At 45.2% G+C, this 20,514-nt stretch overlaps 1 protein-coding gene across 1 annotated transcript in view; it reads left to right on the top strand.

Moving 5' to 3' along the window:
- Positions 1-16,116: 16,116 nt before the first annotated feature.
- SYPL1 (synaptophysin like 1) overlaps positions 16,117-20,514 on the top strand; it is a 52,663-nt gene continuing 48,265 nt past the window's right edge. The window contains exons 1-2 of the mRNA XM_059725865.1: positions 16,117-16,253; positions 18,788-18,849. Coding sequence (XP_059581848.1) covers positions 16,148-16,253; positions 18,788-18,849 — 168 coding nt within the window. The 5' untranslated portion in view covers positions 16,117-16,147. The remainder of the gene's footprint in view (positions 16,254-18,787; positions 18,850-20,514) is intronic.

Below are 20,514 nucleotides of genomic sequence, written 5' to 3'. Positions count from 1 at the left end.
GGATTGGCAAGTTTTTTACTGAGATATGTTTGGAGGACCTTGCAGTATCTAGGGGCCTGAAGGCATTTGATGTTGTACTGTCTTTGGACTGATTGGGATTGCTTTCAATGTTTCAACACAACCCAGATGGACATGATGGATCTCGCTAAATGATGATCGATCCAGCAGTCATCAGCTCCTCTCATGACATGTGACATGGACATCTTTTAGAACACGTGCTCTTGTGATGATGTAATTGAGGAGATGCCACTGTTTTGAGTGAGGGTGTTCCCATTTTGTTTTGTACGTGTCACATTGTCTGAAACTAGTGTTTAGTAATGACAAGGTCATGCTCTGCACATTTACAGAGTAAAAGGATGCTGGTGGAATTGTCCTTGCCCACTCTTTCCTTCCAAATAGTGCCCCTCCACATATTTAAAGTCCTGGCCAACTCTTGCACTGAAGTCTCCAAGGATGATGATCAAGATTTCATCAAGGACAGCATAAAACTGTTCTTTCTGTTCTTCCTCTGCATCGAGTGTTCGGGTGTATGTATTGATGATGGTAGCAAACGAATTGTTGGTCAGTTGGAGACAGAAAGCCATGAGGCAGTCATTCATGCCAACAGAATTCAGTCATTCAGCAGACAATCTAGTTCTTAATGGTGAAACCAACACCATATATTCACCTGTCGCTTGCAGGTTTCCCTTTCCAGAAGAACACACAACCCCTGCCCACCCCCCCACTTGGCCTTCGTCTGCATGCCTGGTCTCACTGACGGTAGTGATAGCGATATTGTATCGTGCATTCTCAGGTGACAATAACTGTTCTGAATTCAGATGTCACTGTCTGCATCATCTAGTAGGGTTCGTACATTCCAGGACATGACATTTCTGTGTTTTGACCACGCTTGGAGTGATTCTCCCAGAAGCAGCTGTCCAGTCAGGTAAGGTAAAATGGGGATAGCCTATGTTTGGGGGCACCTTTTCTAGTCCCTTCCCCATGCATGGTGAGCAGAGGAAATCCTAAAAAGGATTGCTCGGTCATGGTCACAGCTGCCAAATCACCCTCCTGTCCCATATCAAGGGTGAAGCAACCATCATATGACCACTGCCTGCGTGTGGATCTGGGATCAGGGACTCCTGGCGATGACTTCATCTGTCCCCATCACCACTCATCTATTGCTGCAGAACTTTGTAGAAGTTATGGGTATTGGTATTGATTATTGTAGTAGATGTTGGATCAGTGGGAGAAGTCTATATGTGACTTGCTTTATGCAAGGAGGCCGTTGCACATTGACAACTGCGTGGAGAAACCTGGGAGAAACCTGTGTCCAGTGGCAATGAAATCCAAAACAACTGGAGCTACTCTTGCACTGCAGCCTGTGTCCGCCTTCACAGCCATTGAGAAGTATGCCTTCTACATCTGCCCGCTCCACTGTTGAGGTCTATGTTGTGTTGGACTGCACTTTATCTGATACCTTGCCACCATGGGTGACCCTACCAGGAGTGCAAGACTCCTGATGTTGTTGCTGTTAAGGTCATCACTACACACAAACCTCTCCACCCTGTCAAGGTGGTAGTCCCTGGAGAGGGTTGCCATAATATCCCATGTGCTAAGGGGGTAAATGTAGTTTAGCAGGATGTGAGATGTCCAAAGTTCACTAGAGAATTTTCATGGCAGGGACTGGGAGGCTTCTGGTCCCTGTGACCTCTGGGCAGCAGAATTCAGAACTGTGTCGAGAGCTGTCGTCATTGTCTCAAGGATAGGGATGTTGAGAGAGAGTTGCTGGAGGATTGTTTGCATCGATACGGTCAATGCAGCATCCACACAGGTGTTGTATTGGCAGAACATTGGTGGTGCACAATGTATGATGTTGGGGGAGATGGTTTTACTCAACTAGCATAAACTCAGGATTTTCCTGATAATACTGAAAATTGAGTATGGATGCAAGGCCAGTGGGGTAGGCAGTATGCAAGGTCAATGGGGTAGGCCAAGTTGGAGTCGAAAGTAAATCAAGCTTTCAGGGTAGTATTAGGATTCCAGTCTAAAAGTATCACGCCTATGGTATATTTTTCCAAGGGTCTTCCATTAATCCACTCAGTTATCTTTCTACCCCATTAGGAACAGGTCCTGAGTCCTTCCTGTCTTCTATGTTGGAATTTCTGATGACAGTATTCCCACTGTTCTCAGCCTTTATTGGTACTTGGTATGTTTTGTGGAGTTCATGGTCCGTGTTCAGCATGTCCCATTCCTGTATGTTTCAGCTGCACATGCTTCTAAAAGAGATGCGCTCTTACAAGTCTTTCTTGCAGATTGACATCTAGCAGTACTGGACTGTACACAAACTAAACTGTGTTATTGCCAATAAAGGGAAAATTAATTTCAGAGGTGGCAGGATCCAGGAATCTTTCCTGCCTTCCTCTACTGGGTGCATTATAAACCACTAGGTCAGAACATTTGTAACTAAACCCTTCCCTGTATATTTAGCAACTGATCTATGAGATCATTTTGCTATTCTCAGTTGTTTGTGACTCAGAATATTCCCAGCAAAGAAAACTAGAGTTGGAAAGAAGTATGTACTTTAGGCTTTCAGCTCAGGCCTGACCAGAAGCTGAGCACCATAAACGAAGCTTGTTTTCTAGCCATGTTATCCTGCTATTCCACTGATGAAACCCAGAGCATCAGCAGTAGCTTCAGAAAGAGTTCCTTTTCTGTTTGTCTGCGAAAGCAGGACACCATCAATGAGGATGGTTGGGTATACCATGTCTCCTGGGCACTGATCATATGATTTTTTCCTCATGTGGCTAGTTATAGGAACTGGTGTATGGCACTTTTGGCCTTTCAGTATGTCATGGGAATGTAAGCGAGTCCAACTCCATTGTAATAGTCAAGAAGTCATTGTATGAACGATCCTTAGAGCTTGCAGAGTCTGTTCAGTGAAGGGCCCACAGGTAGGGAGAAAACCACAGTCTGAAATGCTGAGTCCCAGCATTTCCACATTCAGAGTAGGGTGCGAGGCTCATCTCTTTTGGCATTGTTTTAACTCACTGTCACATGTTGCCTGGCCAAGGCACTCTTGGACCCTAGCTGTGGGAATCTGACTATTTTAAGACAGCAGCTGAACTAAGAAAGAGGAAAGGGAAAGTCTTATCTTGGTGCGGGTAAGTATTTTATAATATTTGGATGCCCAGAGACCAGAGTTATGGTGAATTAGAAATGCATTAATCAAGAAAAAAACAAATCTAGAGAGCCAAGCGTGCACATTTATTTGAAGAGATTTAGAGTTGTTAATGGAAATTAGATGCCTCAAAAAATGAAACGCTATACTGACAGTGAGTAATGAATAAATATTATTTCACATATGCAAAGAGAAGAGGCTAGCTTAGCTTTCTAGAATGGTATGTTGGACTGAGTGACTAGTTGCTGGCCTTAAACACAGCATTTCACATGAATGAAAACTTTGCCCCATTTAATGACGTATGGTTTGGGTTGGGTTGACACTTATGTGACTAAACAGTATGAAATCACTTATGTCATGATCTGAGAAGCCTGTTCAGCCTTTGACTACATTCTTTCAACTGTGGTCTTGTTATGTTGAATCATCAGTGGCATTCTTTTCATGAACAGGGGCTGTCTTCTACTCATTTCTGCAGTGTCTAGCATGAGAATGACCTGGCGTAGACTGGGGTTACAGGTCACTACTACAATAAAAATAAATAATCATAATTCTTAACTGGAAAATAGAAATAAATCCCTACTGTTTTCCTTGGTCATCTTAACATTTGTTAAAATTTAAATTTGTCTTTTCCACACCTGGTTCAAAAACCTAAACAGGCTTTTTTCTCCTAGAGAGGACGCATTGTCTGCACATTGCTTAAACCAGGGGTGATAATGATTTGGACGCAGCCCCATGCACGGACACTTGGTTCCCAGGTATAACTAGCAGCGGTGCACCTTGTGCTGCCACTAGTTGTCCCCAGGTAACACCTGTGCCACACGTGCCCTGGTGTACAGCAAGTTACTCTGGATGGGGTAGGGGAGGCTGGGGCCAGCACTGGGCTGGCTCCAGCTGCCTTACCTGGGATCCTGGGGGGTCTTCCCAGGTCTGCAGTAGCAGCAATCCTGCTGCATGGAGCCTGGGCAACAGTGGAGTGTAGCTCTGGCCAACCAGGCTCCAGCATTGGGCATTGCATGCTGTCACTGTGTGCACAGCTCTGCTTTTGTTTTCCATGGGTTTTTTTGACCCCTGGATATCCAGGGGTTAAAAAAAAACAAAAACCCTCTGTGCTCTGTGCTGCTCCATTGTAGTATGGGAAACAAACTAATGTGTAGTATGTGGCAACACAGACATGTCTGTGATGCTACATACCGCATGGTCGTGCTTGTCTGGACGCAGCCTGGGAGTTCAATGATCTGGACTGCAGTGCTGCCTGCGGGTCCTGCACTGGCCCTGCATGCTGCACTCAGCTTGCACTAGCCCTAACCTCGCATCCTTCCTCAACATTGGCATGGATTCACCAAGGGCACGTCATGCCTGCCCAACCTGATCTCCTTCTATGATGATATAACTGGCTCTGTGGATGTGGGGAAACCATAATATACCTTGGCTTCAGCAAGGCTTTTGATACCATCTTCAATAGCATTCTTGCAAGCAAGGTAAGAAAGTATGGGTTGGATGAAGGGACTGTAAAGTGGATAGAAAGCTGGCTGGATTTTCAGGCTTGTGTAGTAATCAATGACTCAAAGTCTAGCTGGCAGCTACTATCAAGTGGAGTGCCCCAGGAGTCAGTCCTGGCACTGGTTTTGTATATCTTCATTAAGTCTGGAAGATGGGATGGATTTCACCCTCAGCAAGTTTGCAGATGACATCAAGCTGGGGGGGAGTAATAGATACACTGGAGGGTAGGGCTAAGATTCAGAGAGACCTAGACAAATTGGAAGATTGGGCCAAAAGAAATCTCATGAGGTTCGACAAGGACAAGTGCAAAATCCTGCACTTAGGATGGAGCAATCCCATGCCCTAGTAAAAGCTAGGGGGCTGACTGGCTGGGCAGCAACTCTGCAGGAAAGGACCTGGGGGTTACAGTGGACAATAAGCTGGATATAAGCCAACAGTGTGCCCTTGTTGCCAAGAAAGCTTACCGTCATCCTGGGCTGCATTAGTAGGAGCATTTCCAGCAGACTGAGGAAAATAATTATCTGTTCTATTCTTCACTGTTTAGGCCACATCTGGAATACTGTATGCAGTTTTGGGGCCCACACTATAAAAAGGATGTGGACAAGTTGAAGAGAGTCCAGCAGAAAGCTATGAAAATGGTTAGGGGCCTGGGGCACATAACTTCTGAGGAGGGGCTGAGTGAGGGACCTGGGCTTATTTACTCTGCAAAGGAGAAGACTAAGGGGGGATTTGATAGCAGCCTTCAACTAAAGGGGGTTTCCAAAGAGGATGGAGCTGGACTGTTCTCAGTAGTGATAGATGACAGAATAAGGAGCAACAGTCTGAAGTTGCAGCAAGGGAGGATTTAGGTGGATATTAGGAAAAACGTTCTCACTAAGAAGGTGGTGAAGCACTGAAATAGGTTATCTAGAGAGGTGGTAGAATCTCCATCCTTGAAAGTTTTTAAGACCTGGCTCAACAAAGCCCTGCTTGGAACGATCCAGTTTAATGTTACCATATTTCCAATTCTAAAAAGAGGACACCTGTTGTGTGGGGGAGGGGTCAGTGATATGGCAGTGCCCTGCCCCTTCCCATTCTGTTTCCCCTCACTCCCAAGCCATAGACCCCCTCCCTGCCCTTGCAAGTACAGGAATCAACCCTATGCGGTCAGGCCAGCCACAAAGCCCCCTGCTACGCAGATGCACACAATCATATTTTAAAAAACTGCACAGACCAAGATCGAAGCATCCAAAAAGAGGACATGGCCAGGAACCCCTAGACATATGGTAACCCTAATCTAGTTGGGGATGGTCCGGATTTGAGGAGGGGGTTGGACTAGATGACCTCCTGGGGTCCCTTCCAACCCTAATTTTCTACGATTCTATGCTCCTTGTGCTACATGGAGCCAATCTAGCACGTGGTGCATGGGGCTGGAGCTGGCTGCATGCAGCACGTGGGACCAGTCATATGGCACTCACACAAGACCAGCCTTGCATGCCTCGTGCAAGTACATTCCACATTGGCCCCATGCTGTTTGTGCAGTGTGTGCACCAGCTCCAGCCCTATGCACCATGTGGAGCACATGCCAGCCTGTGGCATGCAGGGGCACAGGGCACAAAGTCGTGTTGCATTCAGCACCTATGCTGGATAAGCCCTGTGCATCTGGTGTACAGGATGGGTCTTCTGGCCTATCTGGGGGGCCAGAAGAATTTGATACCTAGTTAAGATATAACTTAAACCATATCTACTCTGCTACACTGCCAAAGCCAGGAACACCGATGAGAAACAAGGTCCTCTCACTTGCCCCTTTGCACACACCTGTGCCAAATGAGTCGATGCCTTTAAGAGGTCCTTAGTGTGTGCACCTGTGCCACTCTGTCTCTTCCCAAGAAAGAGAAACTCAAACTCATGACTGCTGTAAACTGTCTACTCTGCTGAATTGCTAGTCTTGGATACATGGGGAGAAGAAAAGAGCAGGGCACTCATTTCTCGGAGGTGGGTCTGAGCTTAGCCTGGAGATGATATGAACATGGAATTAGTTATCTGCTCCAATGTTAAATTGAATTTTAGTCTCTTATTTTCATTTATGTTTCCAAAGATTGTATTTTTCTTTTATTTCTTTGCAGAACCCTCTGTAGCTTTTCAACTCTTTCAAAATGTGAACATCAAACTACACACAATATTTTGCTCATGGCTTCATCCCCCCTCTTTACTTGTCAAAATTCCCGTCAGACTAGGACTGCATTAGCTCTTCCCCACGTCATCATGCTGGAAGCGTGTGCTGTTAAATTTGCTGGAGTATAACGGTCCCAGCATGTGTTCTGCAAGTCCCACAACCCCCCTGAGCCCTTCACTGGTTTTCAGAATGCAGTTCCACTCTGAAAACTAACCATATCAAAGTTTAGGGACAAGGAACAGGTTTTCTTTTGAATTGACTTCTGTATCTGAATTAAAGTAAATCATCTGAGATTTGTGAATGTGTACTAGTGCCCCATAATTTTAATACCAAGGAGCTGAACTTCCTATTTCCTGAAAGGTCAACATGCTTCAGAAGATTAAGTTCAATAAAATATAGTAACATGCTCATTGACCCTCCAGCAAGTCATGTAACATAAACCTCAGAAGAGCCTTGAGCTCCAGTACAAGGTTAAAAACAAATGGATCTAGTTTTCTCAGCTCTTGGGAACCTATATTTTCAGAGCAACGTTTTTACCAGTGCACTATTGTAAGCCAGTCAGTTACAGAATTTGTTAAGCTGATTAATTACCATTTGTGCAGTGCTTTGAAGGCACAAAGTGCTAAATAGTATTACTGTTACACAGGGAAAAGGAGTTATCAGGTTTTCTTAGTGGTAGGAGGAAAGGCTTTCCCCCTAAAGAAAACAGACAGAAAATTCTGAATGTTATGAAAGTAGTGAAAAAATAAGATGGGCAGCAAACAGAACTGGCTGGGATTTTTCCAGTATCTTTTTCTTTGGAAAATGCCAGTTTATCAAAACCAGAACCGTTCATGCTAAAGACCTGATTTCAATGAATCTCCAGACTCCAAAAAAAATTGGAAGTGGGGTGGGAGGGAGGTTCAGAGTGTTTTAAGCAACCCATTTGGACTTTTTTCTAATGATTTTTCAAAATGTTAGTTACTATATATCCAGACAGATGGAGTTTAAAAAAAAATGAAAATGAAACATTTTGAGATTTTTCTAAATAAAATGTTTAAATTGGCCCAATCCAGGGAAAAAGAAAAGCCAATCTGGATGATCAGTTCTTGAAAATTTTTGAGATTTTTGCATTTTTGTCCCCATTTGGCACAAAACAGGATTTCCTGTTTCATAGGACAGAAAGTTTCCTGCTTGGCTGTAACGGTGACGATCACAATTGGCTGATATAAGTAATGATTGTACCCTTTTATCTCCATGCTTTAGAATAAATTGATACTTTTGTTTCTTAATAGTTATGTATTCCTTCAGATTTCTCCAGCAGAGGCCTGTTTAAGTATCTGATTCATGTCAATGGTTGTTGTTGTTGTTGTTGTTTTTTTTTTTAAATTATGATCGTGACCTTGGTTAGTCAGTGTGAATGACATGAATCTTGACTCTCTTGATGAAGCACTACCTGCATTAAAGTCTTCCCTAAAGAAATGTATATAAATGAATTATGATCACTAAATATGATCACCAGAAATAGGGGCATATAATTGCAAGAATAGTCCAATTTCCAGTTCATTTCAACTTTATGCTATTTTAATTTTATGCTATTTTAATGGGTAGTACAGAAATTATATGTTTCTGGGTCATCTTGGAACCTAACTGCAGCATGGAGGTTTTGGTTGGTTTTCAGATTTCCTATCTTTTCTCTTGCCATGGAGACTTTTCCAGCTATCTCCTGCTTCACTGCATTTGAATTTCACTTTCTAATTAGATTTGTTACAAAACCTTAGAAACATCATAGAAGCTGATTTATTTCCATTTGTTTTCTAATAAAAAGTGAGAATTTAAAGTGGCAGGTCAAGCACTATTGAGAACCCTGCTCATGCCAGAAGAGGATGGAGGATCCAAGAAGCCTGAAGAATGGGAGAATAAATATTAAGATAACTGTGTGGATGTGCTGGCTCTTTCTAGGTAGGCTCTGAGCCCACATAAGTTATGTTATTGATTTCATTCTAGGAAGAAGAAATTTTAGGCTGAAATTAGTAACAGACTCTGTTGTCCTCTGCTCAACAGGGATCCTGGCTGCCCTCTTCATAACTGTCCTGTGAAAGGAAGCTGGGGCAGGAGGGGAGGGGAATCATTACCATGGTTTACCTCACTTTTTTCTTACTACTTTTCCCTGCCTTCCACAGCACAGAGAGGTCCAAGAAAATGCACAGGAGCAATTACATTAGAACTAATTTTGATAAATGTCCCTCTTTAAATAAGACTTGTAATAAGCTTTTCTAGTGCCTGCATTAAGGAACTAATGGACTTCTCAGCTGTTGAAATTACTCAGCTGTTGGCCTTGTGCCTCACCAGGCACCCAAAGCATGAACCATTGGCTCATTAAGACACCCTTTATTGAGTCCTGGGGCTACACAGATGATGATAATGACTTACATTTGTATGGCACCTTTCAGCTGGTATTGGAGATTACAGTTGAGCAGACTGTATGCAGCTGTGCCCTTCTTATTCAAATTCTTAAGTAACAAGTTAATGTGCTATTTCTTAGCTGTTGGAGAAGACCTGAAATGGCCCATTTTTTCCTTTATTACTTGATCTGACCCCCTGCAGCGATGGCTACTGAGCATGCTGATGATCATTTTTATTCTCTAGGGTTTTAAATTACATTTTAAAACTAGCCAGTGTATAATTGCCAAAAACATGCCTTTGATTAGGTCCCCGGATGGATCAAGAGACTCATTTTATTTGAGATCCCCTCCCCTGCTTCTTGCTCTTTGTCCATCACTCAGTGATTTCTGAACTAGTCTTGCAGAGAGCTCTGCATACAGCATTCTCACTGGAACTTATAACTTCTCTTCAGAAATAATTGAGTGAGTTTTCCCCCTTCTAACCTCAAAAATATACTGAGCTAGGTCCTCTGCTTATATTACCGTTGCTGCCTTCATAGAACTGCTGATTTATACTATGATGATGAATAAAACCTCTACAAAAGCTATTAAGTGAAGGCAGGCTCGGTGTCTGAAATGCATCCTTTGAATGTCATAATAATAAAAAATGTGAATTTGGGGATCTTAAGCAGCAGCTAATTTAGAAAAGTAATAACCATGCAGGCATCAGACCCTGCTGAAATCCAGGTCTGCCCCAACTTTAATGTTTGTTTTCAAAATTCACAGTCCCAGGGCATTCAAGGGCAGCAACATCCAAACTGTATTTTTGATATCATGAATAGTATATGACAACCATGAGGCCCAAAAGAAACCTGGGCCTAAACAATCCAGATTTCAATTTATGATCTCTCTCCCCCTTTCCTTTGTCTGTGTAATAAATTACTCCCATAAACGCACGTTTTCCTCTCAGACTAGCAGTACAGCAGAAGAATGTAATGGCTTTCATTGGAGCTAGTTTTGATTTACCCTAGAATGAGAGGAGAGTCTGGCTCACACATGCATGTGCTTAGCTTTATGCCCACAGGATTCAATGTCCATTAGAGCCAAATGGAGTCTTTCTCTTGACTTCTGTGGCCTTTAGATTCAAATCAAGAGTATCCTCATTAAAATTATTTTAACTCAAATGCATAGAAGTGGTTGTAAGATCAAGACTTTATATTTGCTTTTGATGGGTTCATAAGTGCCACGCACATTTCTGCCCTGAAGAAACAATAACAATGAAATAAAATAACATCGCCTCCTGTTCAGGGCTTGCTCTGTTTTTGCCAGTGGTCTGTGTGAAGGCTGGGCCCTATCTAGCCGCATTCTACCTGTGACCATCTCCTCCTTCCTCGCATGCTCATTTGAGAGTTAAAAGTGCTATCAAACAGTCTTAGGGGCCTCTGCCTACCAATGTCTAATTCAGAAAGCTAATAACTTAAAAATAGATTGCAATTAGCTCAACTTTTGCATTGTAACCAAGGTCATGACTCAGCTTGGGGATTCCAATAAGTAACTGCCAAATGTTAAGAGTTCCCAAATCCTTCTCTTTGTAAGGTGCGGCCACTATTTATTTGTGCACTCTCATAATACAGTAGACTGATACCCATTTCACTCAGATTTAGTCAAGAAATTCTACTGACACCCCAGATTGAACCGATCAGACCTGAAGCTGATTTGTTTTGTTAGTAGGTTTAAAAAGAGAACTCATTTGGATCCTGTCTTCTTATACTGTGCACCTGTGTGTGTCAGATCAGCCATAAGAGCTTCAAATACAGACCTTCCTGCCTGGTGGGATGGCAGCTAAGAAGACTGTCTTAAAAGTGAGGGTGTCAGGAACACCCTACAAGCAGTTTCCAAGTCAGAGGTGAGATTCACGGTAAGAAAGGCTTTTTCAGTGGGTGGATAGGTATGCAGCCAGACTTCAGTAATTGAGTTATCATAGACTGTTGAAAAAACTGAGCTAGACTGGACATGCTGAAATTTCTGTAAGATGAACTTTGGCACTGAATGCGATACTATATTGTTTTAAAACAGGACATAATCTAGGACAGGGGTGGCTAAGTGGCATGGACATCTTGTTTGTGTGGCATGTGATAGATTGGGGAGATGGTAGGCAATACAGTGTCAGGGAGCAGAAAACAGAGCAGCAGATGAGGGAAGACAGGTTCTTACTCTGCTTTTCCAAGCTACTGCATATGATTTAGATGCAAGCTTACTGATAATGGATTGTATACCAGCTTAAGCATGTATTATTTGTAAATAATGCTTTTGCTAGGTTGGTAGTCTGAACTAGTCAGTGTGCACTGTCAGTCACTGACCATCTCTGATGCTGGTGAGAAACCATGTTGACTCTAGGCACAAACAGAAGTGACAATTTTTGCCTGATCTGGCCCCTGAAAGCACTTTACAGACATGACCAAACACAAGTGCATGGCTGAACAGCACTTTAAAAGGGCCTAGTTTCATGAAAATCAGAACTCTCAAACCCTCATTACATGAGGGTTCAGATGAAGGCACTTTAAAATGGAGCGCACTCAGTAACTTTTGTCTGCACTTGACAGAAGCAGGGCTCGGCTGATGCAGCCCAGCCCTGGTCCTGGTGCTGTTTTCAGAATAGGATGGGGGGAAGGGAGCAGAGAGCGCTCGTTCTGGGGGTTGCCCAGCTGATGCTGGAGGGCAGGATGGGTGGATTGGAGCTCCCTGAGGTGGAGGGACTCCAGTCCACCCACCCTTCCCCTCCAGCATGGCTGGGAAAACCCAAGAGTGGACCTCCTTCCCCTGCCTTTGCCTCCGCCCATCCTAAGATGGAACCGGAGCTGGGAGAAAGGGGTGGAGCTAGGGGGAGAGGCTGCAGAGACTCAGCCTCTCTCCCTGGATCAGCTCCAAATTGGAACTCGATTCCCCCATCCTCCTGACCCAACAGCTAACATCTCTTGGGTCAGGAGGATTGGTCTAACTCATGGAGCTTTCTGTGAAGCACCATTAATTAGACCCAGGAGCTACACTTCTGTCTGTACTTTCTGAGAAGGACTATGGGTGTATACAGAAGTGCTCCATGCATGTTTTACAGCACTGTAATTTAGACAAATTTTATAGCACTATAAAGTTACAGCGTTCTTAAACAAGACAGAAGTGCAGCGTTTATTGTGAGGGGGTGGGAGGCGGTGGCTATCCTCTATATATTGTATATATTGATCGTCTCAGTACCAGTTGCTGGTACCATGAATGATGCTAGAGTTTTCAGCATAGTCATTTTTTTCAAGGCTGATTTTTCTTTTTCTTAGTGCCAGATCTCATTGTAGAGTACCTGTTGTTGGGGCCTGTCAGCATAGGCGGCGGAAGCAGGGGGGCTAAAGGGGCTAAGCTCCCGCAAACATGGGGCAGCAGTTGGGCCACAAGGCAGCCTGGCTACAGGCTTCCAGCAGCTGCACAAGGGGTGGAGAGGAGTGTGCACACAGTGGTGAGGGAGATAGTGGGGCTGGGGCTGGGGTGGGACACGGGACTGAGTCACAAGTGGCTCACTTGGTGGGGTGGGGGGCACAGTTTCTGCTGCTATGTGAACCCTGGGAGGCATGGAGGGCATGTGCCCCTGGATCTGCGCGAGGTGGGGCAGGCTGCATCGGTGGGCTGGGGCCAGGGAAATGCTGGGCTCTTCCTGGGGGGGTGGGGGGGCTTGGCCACACTGTGCTTGCGGTAGGCAGCAGCAGTGCTGGGAGGGGGACTACGGGGGGGGGCTGCAGTACCCCAAAATCCACTGAAGCCACCCCTCTCAGCACTGCCGCTGCCTACCCTGAGCGCAGCACAGCCCAACCCCCCAACCAAGAAAAGCCCAGTGTAGACCCGGCCCCAGCACACAGCAGCAACCCACTCTTGCCCCACACAGATCCTGGGCACATGCCCCCCCCATGCCTCCCAGCATGCATGCAGCAGCAGGAACTGCCACCCCCTCCCTGTGCCAAGCATCCCCTGGATAAGCTGCTTGTGGCTCTGTCCCATGCCCTGCCCCAGCTGTCCTGTACCTACCCCTTCCCCCCCACAGACTTACCTCCTGGGGGCTGCATGCACGTATGCACACACACACTCAGCCCCCCCACCCCAATAATTTTTTCTCCCTTCGCCTATGTCTGTCAGTCAGAGGTGTAGTGAGCTCCTTCAGTGCATAAGGAAGGAGTGGGGGAGGGGATTATGCAGATTGCTGGATAGCATGGGGATAGGCAACAGGGATGCTCTCTGCACTCAAGCAGCAGGTGCTGCTGCTGTGGCAGCATAGGCTCACACTGCTGCCATTAGGGGACAGGCTTGCTGCATGCCAGCTACAGCAGATTCATTGTGTGGGATCCCCAAGAGATGGCCCTGGTGCCCCATTCACTTCCTCCCCTCCCACACAGATATACTACTCAGCTCACTCCCCTGTCTCCCAGATATGTTACATGAGAAGTTTACTGCGAGTAGACCAATTAGCTCCACAGTAAACATCTCAGATCTACACGTGCAGCCCTATTACGCCACAGGAAACTAATTAACTCTGCTGCAGATTAGTACTTTTAAACACAACAGGAGAGTACTTGTAGAGTTCTTTTACTCTGCAGCAGCACATATATAGACACTGATGCAGCTGGCTGTGACATGAGGGAGCTTTAGTGTGGGCTGCCTGCTGGCTAGCCCTGTGCTGGAGCACTCCTGTGCCCCAACCAGCCTCTCTGCACACTGAGTCAGGAGGAGTAGCCCTGGGCTGACAGGCTAGTGCCACACTGAAGCACCCTCATGCCCCAGCCAGCCCTTCCACAGCATATGGAGCCTGGTTGAGGCAGCCCTGGGCTAGCAAGGTGACCCTCTGTGCCCCTGCCAGCTAGGGCTGCTGCGACTCAGCTCAATGTGCTGCAATCCAGGCCCACACATAAACTGTACTCCTGGGAAGTTCCCAGGAGCAATAAACGGTGGAGCAATAAGCTCCACCGTTTATTGCTGTGCATTAATGACACATATAGATGTGCCTGCTGATCTCTCTCTCTCTCTTTTTTTACTCCTATAACCAATAAGAAGGAACTGCAGACTGGTTGTGGATGCTCAGCCTCTATGCCTGTGGAGCAGTGGCATGGGCATATGTTCCTCCTGGCACAGCCCTGGCAGACATGGCTGTTAAATGCATTCTGAAGTACATGCACGTCAGGAGCAGGATCACCATGGATGCATACACGAAGAAAAATCTCCAGCTTCTGGAGCCCTGTTAACTGAAGAGAAGCTCAGCTTTCACTGGGATGAAAGCAACTTTGTAACCCTCTTAGCTGCAGAGAGAAGCTTGAAAATGTGACCTTGGTGACTCCTACAGGTATATGTTTAAATCTCATGATTTTTAAGTCGCTCTCAATTTTTTGCAGGCTTTCCTTGTGCTTTAGGAACACTTGGTGTTGGTGATGCTTGTTAGTATGGTGAACAGTCTATAAAGAAAAAAAGAAGTCTTAGACCTCTGTCTCACCTCACTTAGATTGGCATAAATCTGGAGCGAATCCACTGACATTAATGGAAACACGTCACTACGTGGGAGGAAAGAATCAGGCACTTTATATGACTCTTTTCTCCGTCTTTCTTAATAGCAGTTCAAAAACCATTAATTAACTTTTTGGTACCAATATGTTAACTTTCTGGGTTTGAAAAAATAAATAAACTCAACAACAATTACAATTGGAAGTCTTAATACAACAAGATTTAGCATCTGTTTACATCCACTGTAGGATGTAGACAAAGACTACAGAGCTGTTTTGGTGGGGAACATTGATTTTTTTTTTTTTTTTTTCCCAATCAATTGATGCAAGACACTTAGCAAATATTCCCTGCCTTGATTTTGTTCAAGGTTAAAATTTACTTGAATTATTGGCAATCAATCTGATTAAACATTAGGCCTTTTTTCTTAGAAATGCAATAAGAGTAAATGGAAATGAAAAAAAAAGAAGCAAACATATGCATCCCTGCCAGGAGGACAGCTTTTAGATGTCCTTTGATCTTGTGCCCAGGATGCCTTAAAGGGCTACAACATCTTTCTCGGCAGAAAGCTCCAAGTTTTTCAAAACTTCTGAACCAAAGCAGCCTCTTTGACCAGCAACACATCTTTCTCTGACTTCCCAGAAGGCAGCACAGGGGTTAAGAACCCAAGCAGCTGCTGTCAAGTGACGGAACTGTAAATCTGTCTCAAGGGCACTGGGAATGAAACTGCTGAAGTATTACTGGAAAATCCTTACTTGCTACTTACCTTGTTGAATTGGAACAGACTTAAAAGGCTAATTTTTCTATCCAAAGCTGCGTGTTTTGTAGATAAAGGAAGTTAGACACTTGGGGATTGATTTTTTTTTTTTTTCTTTTTTTTCCCGCTGCCTGGTACTGTGTTTAGCCCTTGACGCTTGTGGAAAGTGAGTGTTAAAGAATATTCGTCAGCATGGGAGGGAGGCTTGTTCCTGCAGAATCAGTCCCTAACTATTTTCACTGAAGTTGCTTTTTTTTTGCCAACCAAGGAAGCCTGCAACGTCAACATTACTGTCATAGCAGAAGCATAAGGAAATAAGTGATTTCCCGTTAGGATGCATTTGTATGCCCTGCATTTTATTTCTGTGCTTCACCACAGCCATGTACTGAACTCCACCCTTTGCAGTAATTGTTTGCCTGGTTTTGTCCTGCCAAAGGAAAAAGGTATGAAGGAAGAGTGGAAGCAGAAGAGGAGGAAAGTTCCACAAGATGACACTTAAGAAGTTCCTTCCCTGGAAAAGCAGTGTTTACTCCAGGCCCCTGGACTTGCAGAACATCCTTCTTGAGATCCAAGACAAGGAAGCACAGTGCTGAGAAGCTCTGGGTGTGACACACAGGTACAGGGAGTAGTTTCCTGGGCCAGCAAACCTAGTGCACGCTACATGATGTTAAGCACAGAGCAGACATTTCATGACTGCAGTCCAGAATCCCATATTACAGCTTCCCTGGAACTCCTACAGAAGACCAGTTCAAGCATCAGCTTACAAGGAAGAGAGCCAGTCATCTGTTCCTCAAGGTGCCCAAATTACTATCCTTTGAAAGTGCTGTGCTGGTCATCACAGCATAGTTTATATTACAAGCCCAGTAACATATGAATGGTATATAACCAACTAGTATTTTAATCTGCCCGCATGAGGTGGCATCTGAAAGGATGGTGGTAATTTGGGTTCATGAAAGCTTGTGCCCCGTATATCTATCTTTAGTTAACCTATAAAGGTGCAAATCTACCCTGCCTTCTGAATCCACTCTGCCATTCTCTGAACAGCTACAGGAACTGGGTTTGCAGCTGCACTGTTCTGGCCATGTTTATGCTGTAAACGTCCAGTGCTTTTCAACATCTTTATCAATGATTTGGATGTGGAGGTGAAGAGCTCACTGGCCAAGCTTGCAGACAGCACCAAGTTATGAGGGAGTGTAGTCATACTTGAAAATAGGCTGCAGATACAGGCAGACCTAGACAGCCTGGCAAGTTGGGTGGATTGGAACCAGATGAAGTTCAACATTGAGAAGTGTGAAGTGCTCCATCTGGGGATGAACAGTAGGACTGTGCGAAGCTTTGGGTGCTAATTTGATTCAGAGGAGATTCGACCTGATTCGGTGGCCATATCTCCAAATCCGAATCAAATCAGGGGACCAGTAAAAAGGTCTGAATTGATTTCTGAAGATTCAGAGAGCTTTGATTCGGGCAGTCCCCGGTGGCTGCAGCAGGGAGCTGTAGCCAGACTCGGAGCTGGTAAGTCGGGGCGGAGGAGGGGACCATGGGGGGAGATCCCTGCCAGGTCCCATCCCCTGCCTGCTCCCCCTTCCCCCCCCCCCGCCATGGCTGCCATGCCCGCCCCAGCTCCTCGTGACTCATTGGGTGCTGCCAGGTGTGGGGTGATCCCCACTGCCCCATGCTCCATGGGGGGCTCTGCACAAGCCCCTTGGCCTCCCCCACTCCTCCAGCCCCCCATGGCTGCCCTGCCTGCCCCAGCTCCAGCCCTTTAAGAAGAAAAACCTGAGGAAAAACCCTGAGACTCTCCACTCCTGCAGCAGCCTCGGGGCTTTGCAGGGCTCATGGAAGAGCCTCCCCCATGTGATGTGGGGCAGCAGGGATCGCCCCCCCCACTAGGCAGGAACGGCAAGTGTGGGGGTTTTCTTTTTTTTTCTTTTTGTTTCCTTTCTTAAAGGGCTGGAGCTGTGGTGGGCAGGGCACCCATGGGTGGGGAGGGGCTGGGATAGCAGAGGGGGAGGTCAGGGAGCTCGCACAGAGCCCCCCACACAGCAGGAGGCAGCCAGGATTCGCCCCCACGCTCAGCAGCACCTGGTGAGTTCGGGGGGGGGTTTTTCCAAGTGCTGGGACTGGTGGGGCAGTCGCTGCTGGGCTGGGAGAGCAGGCGGGGGATGGGCCTGCCTGATTCAGAGATTTGGCAGCAGCTGAATCTCCAAATAAGATTCAGCTGAATCAATTTGGGACAGTGATTCAAATTGCCGAATCGAATCGCTGTCCCCCAAATTGGCCAAATCTGAATCCGAAGTGAATACTAGCCGCTTTGCACAGGCCTAACAAACAACCCCCAACATACTTGCAGGCTCGGTGGTGCCAAACTGACTAGCACCATGAATGAAAAGGACCTGAGGGTAATAATAGACCATAGAACATGAGCTGTCAGTATGATGCTGTTGCCAGCAGCACAAACAATACTCTGCATCTCAAGCAAAACCAAGGAAGTGATTCTTCCACTTTACTCAGCATTGGTGAGACCACAGCTGGAGTACTGCATCCAGTTCTCGGTGCCGCACTTCAACAAGGACGTGGAAAAGCTTGAGAGAGTCCAGAGAAGAGCCACCCATATGATCAGAGACTTGCAAGACAAGCCATATGAGGAAAGGCTGAGGGACCTGGGACTCTTCAGCCTGAAAAAGAGAAGGCTGAGAGGGGAATTTGGTAACACCTTACCTCTACATCTGGGGAGTACGTCAAGGGATCGATGAACAACTGTTCACCAGGGAATCCTTGGAGAAAACCAGGAGTAACGGCCACAAACTCCTGGAAGACCATTTCAGGCTTAACTCTAGGAAAAACCTTTTCACAGTCAGGGTGTCCAGACTGTGGAATAAACTCCCTCCAGAGGTGGTGCAGTCACCTACCCTGGAGATCTTCACGAGGACACTGGACGGTCACCTCACTGGGGTACCTGACACCAGTTGTCTTTCCTGCCTAGTGCAGGGGGGCTGGACCTGATCTTGCGAGGTCCCTTCCAGCCCCTTACAATCTATGAATCTGTGTTTTTAAGCATAAAGTGTTCTTCCTCAGGTCACTTGTCTAACATCGCTCCAAACTATAGATGGTCCAATGAAAAATACCACCAAAAACTCTTGCTATTCCAATTTAGAAGGCAGCCTACCCTGAGCAGTTAGGATGCTGCACTAGCACACACTAGGTTTACCATGTAAAGCTAACTTCCGACTTTCTACTGAGGGGAATATCTTCTAGTTTAACCACCATCCGTTTTTGGGTTCCATCAACTCCTGCCTCATTCTTGTATATTTTTTTTCTATTCTGTTAAGATGGAGCATCCTGTGAGTCCAGCAATACAATTTCCTGCACCATCTTCATTCCATGCCCTCAGGTAAGGAAAATAAGCAACCCTAATGGCTACTTAACTGTTCTGCCAGCACTGGGGAGAGCTCATTGAGTGGCTTCCCCTTTGCATCTCCTTTCTGGGGTCTTACAATATGGTAAATGGACTATATCATGTCTTTAAACTACAATTTGCAGGTATGCCATGGCTTCTATGTGGCCTTGACATGTACATTGATCTTTTAAATTATCTCAAGAATGGAAAATAGGATACCCAGTGCATGCAAAATTTGCACTCACCAACTGCTTCTTCACAGCCTGCCACCTTTTGCAAGAGCTGTAGATAACAAGCATTGTGCCCTTGCACCAGCTCAGACAGGAAGCATGAGCTGGAAGGAATTTGACCTTCTATATGCTAAAACAACTCTTGCAGAAACAAGTCACTAATGACTTTGCAGCGCCAAAGGGCAACTGTAGGAGCTACTCTGTATCCAAATCTCTCTTCCACAGAGGTTCCTGGAAAATGCTGTTTTTTGTCAGCCCCAGGTCTGAAGAACCTGTGACAAGAGCTGCCCAAATACATGAGATTTTTCCTTCTTGGCCAAACCCGAAAAATTGGGAGAAGAAAACAAATCTGGCTTGACCCAATACAAAACATTGTCTTGATTTGTGTGGGGTTCTGTTTACCCTTTGTCTTTGTTAAAAAGGACAAATTTCTGTTAGAAATGAGAAACACAAACACTTCATTTCAAAGGTGTCAACATAGATAACATTTTGACTTTTTTTTCCAAATTGTTTTAATTATTTTAGGGATGTGGCTTTTGCAAAATGTGGCTCTAATGAGTTAATAGGTTTGCTCAACTCACAACTGTACTTTATGGTGATTTGAATTATTTATTTGAAAAATGTAGTCCAGCTCTGCCTGTAACTTGCTGTGATTTTACTTCCATAGCCATGGCTATAGCAGCCGGTGGATCTAAATTCACTGTGGGTGAAATTCAGTGCTTTATATAGCATCCCCACAGCATCTTCTGCATCACCTCAGTGTATAGGTCTTACCAGGCTAGTGCTAGCCCACTGCACCAGCTTGATTTTGATCCTTTAAGTAATCCTCCCTTTTACACTACATTATTTCTGGGTCATTAATCACTAGAGGACTGAGCTTTTGTAGGCAATCACTAAAGCGCTGCCAACTCTTGGCTAATGAGTCATGTATTTGGTGATCTCAAAGCTCCAGCTCCTGGAGTCCTGCGATTATCTGAGAATCTGGGCTTTCCTTAAAATAAGCCCTTCTGAATACAGAGAAAATATAGACTCTAAGGCAAAACTACAAAAAAAAAAAAAATCATAAGAATTTAAATGTATTTAAAATCTCATGATTTTTAAGCTAATATTACAATTTTGGGGAGGGCCTGACTCCTGATTTTAAAGCCCTGACTTAATAGTAATGCTATAAGAGGGTGATTGAATAATGAGAGAAGAAGGTGCCTTTGTCTCATTCCTTCCTTCTTTCCTGCCTCTTCCCCTTTCCTCTTTATCTCTGGTTTCTTTTTCATTTCTCTACATGCTTTTAAATTCAGAGATGTGGCTGGAGTCGTGTGTTGTTCATCAGTCATATAGGATTGGCATACTGGGGATTTTCCAGCATTACAAAACGTTTTCCTTGTATTTGCCAAAGCTAATAACAGCCACTGAACATGTGCCACTGGAAAAT

This window comes from Alligator mississippiensis, chromosome 4, assembly GCF_030867095.1.
Source record: "Alligator mississippiensis isolate rAllMis1 chromosome 4, rAllMis1, whole genome shotgun sequence".
NCBI classification, from domain to species: Eukaryota; Metazoa; Chordata; order Crocodylia; family Alligatoridae; genus Alligator; species Alligator mississippiensis.
The sequence above is the reverse complement of the archived record's forward strand: the minus strand, read 5'-3'. Positions and strand labels throughout refer to the sequence as shown.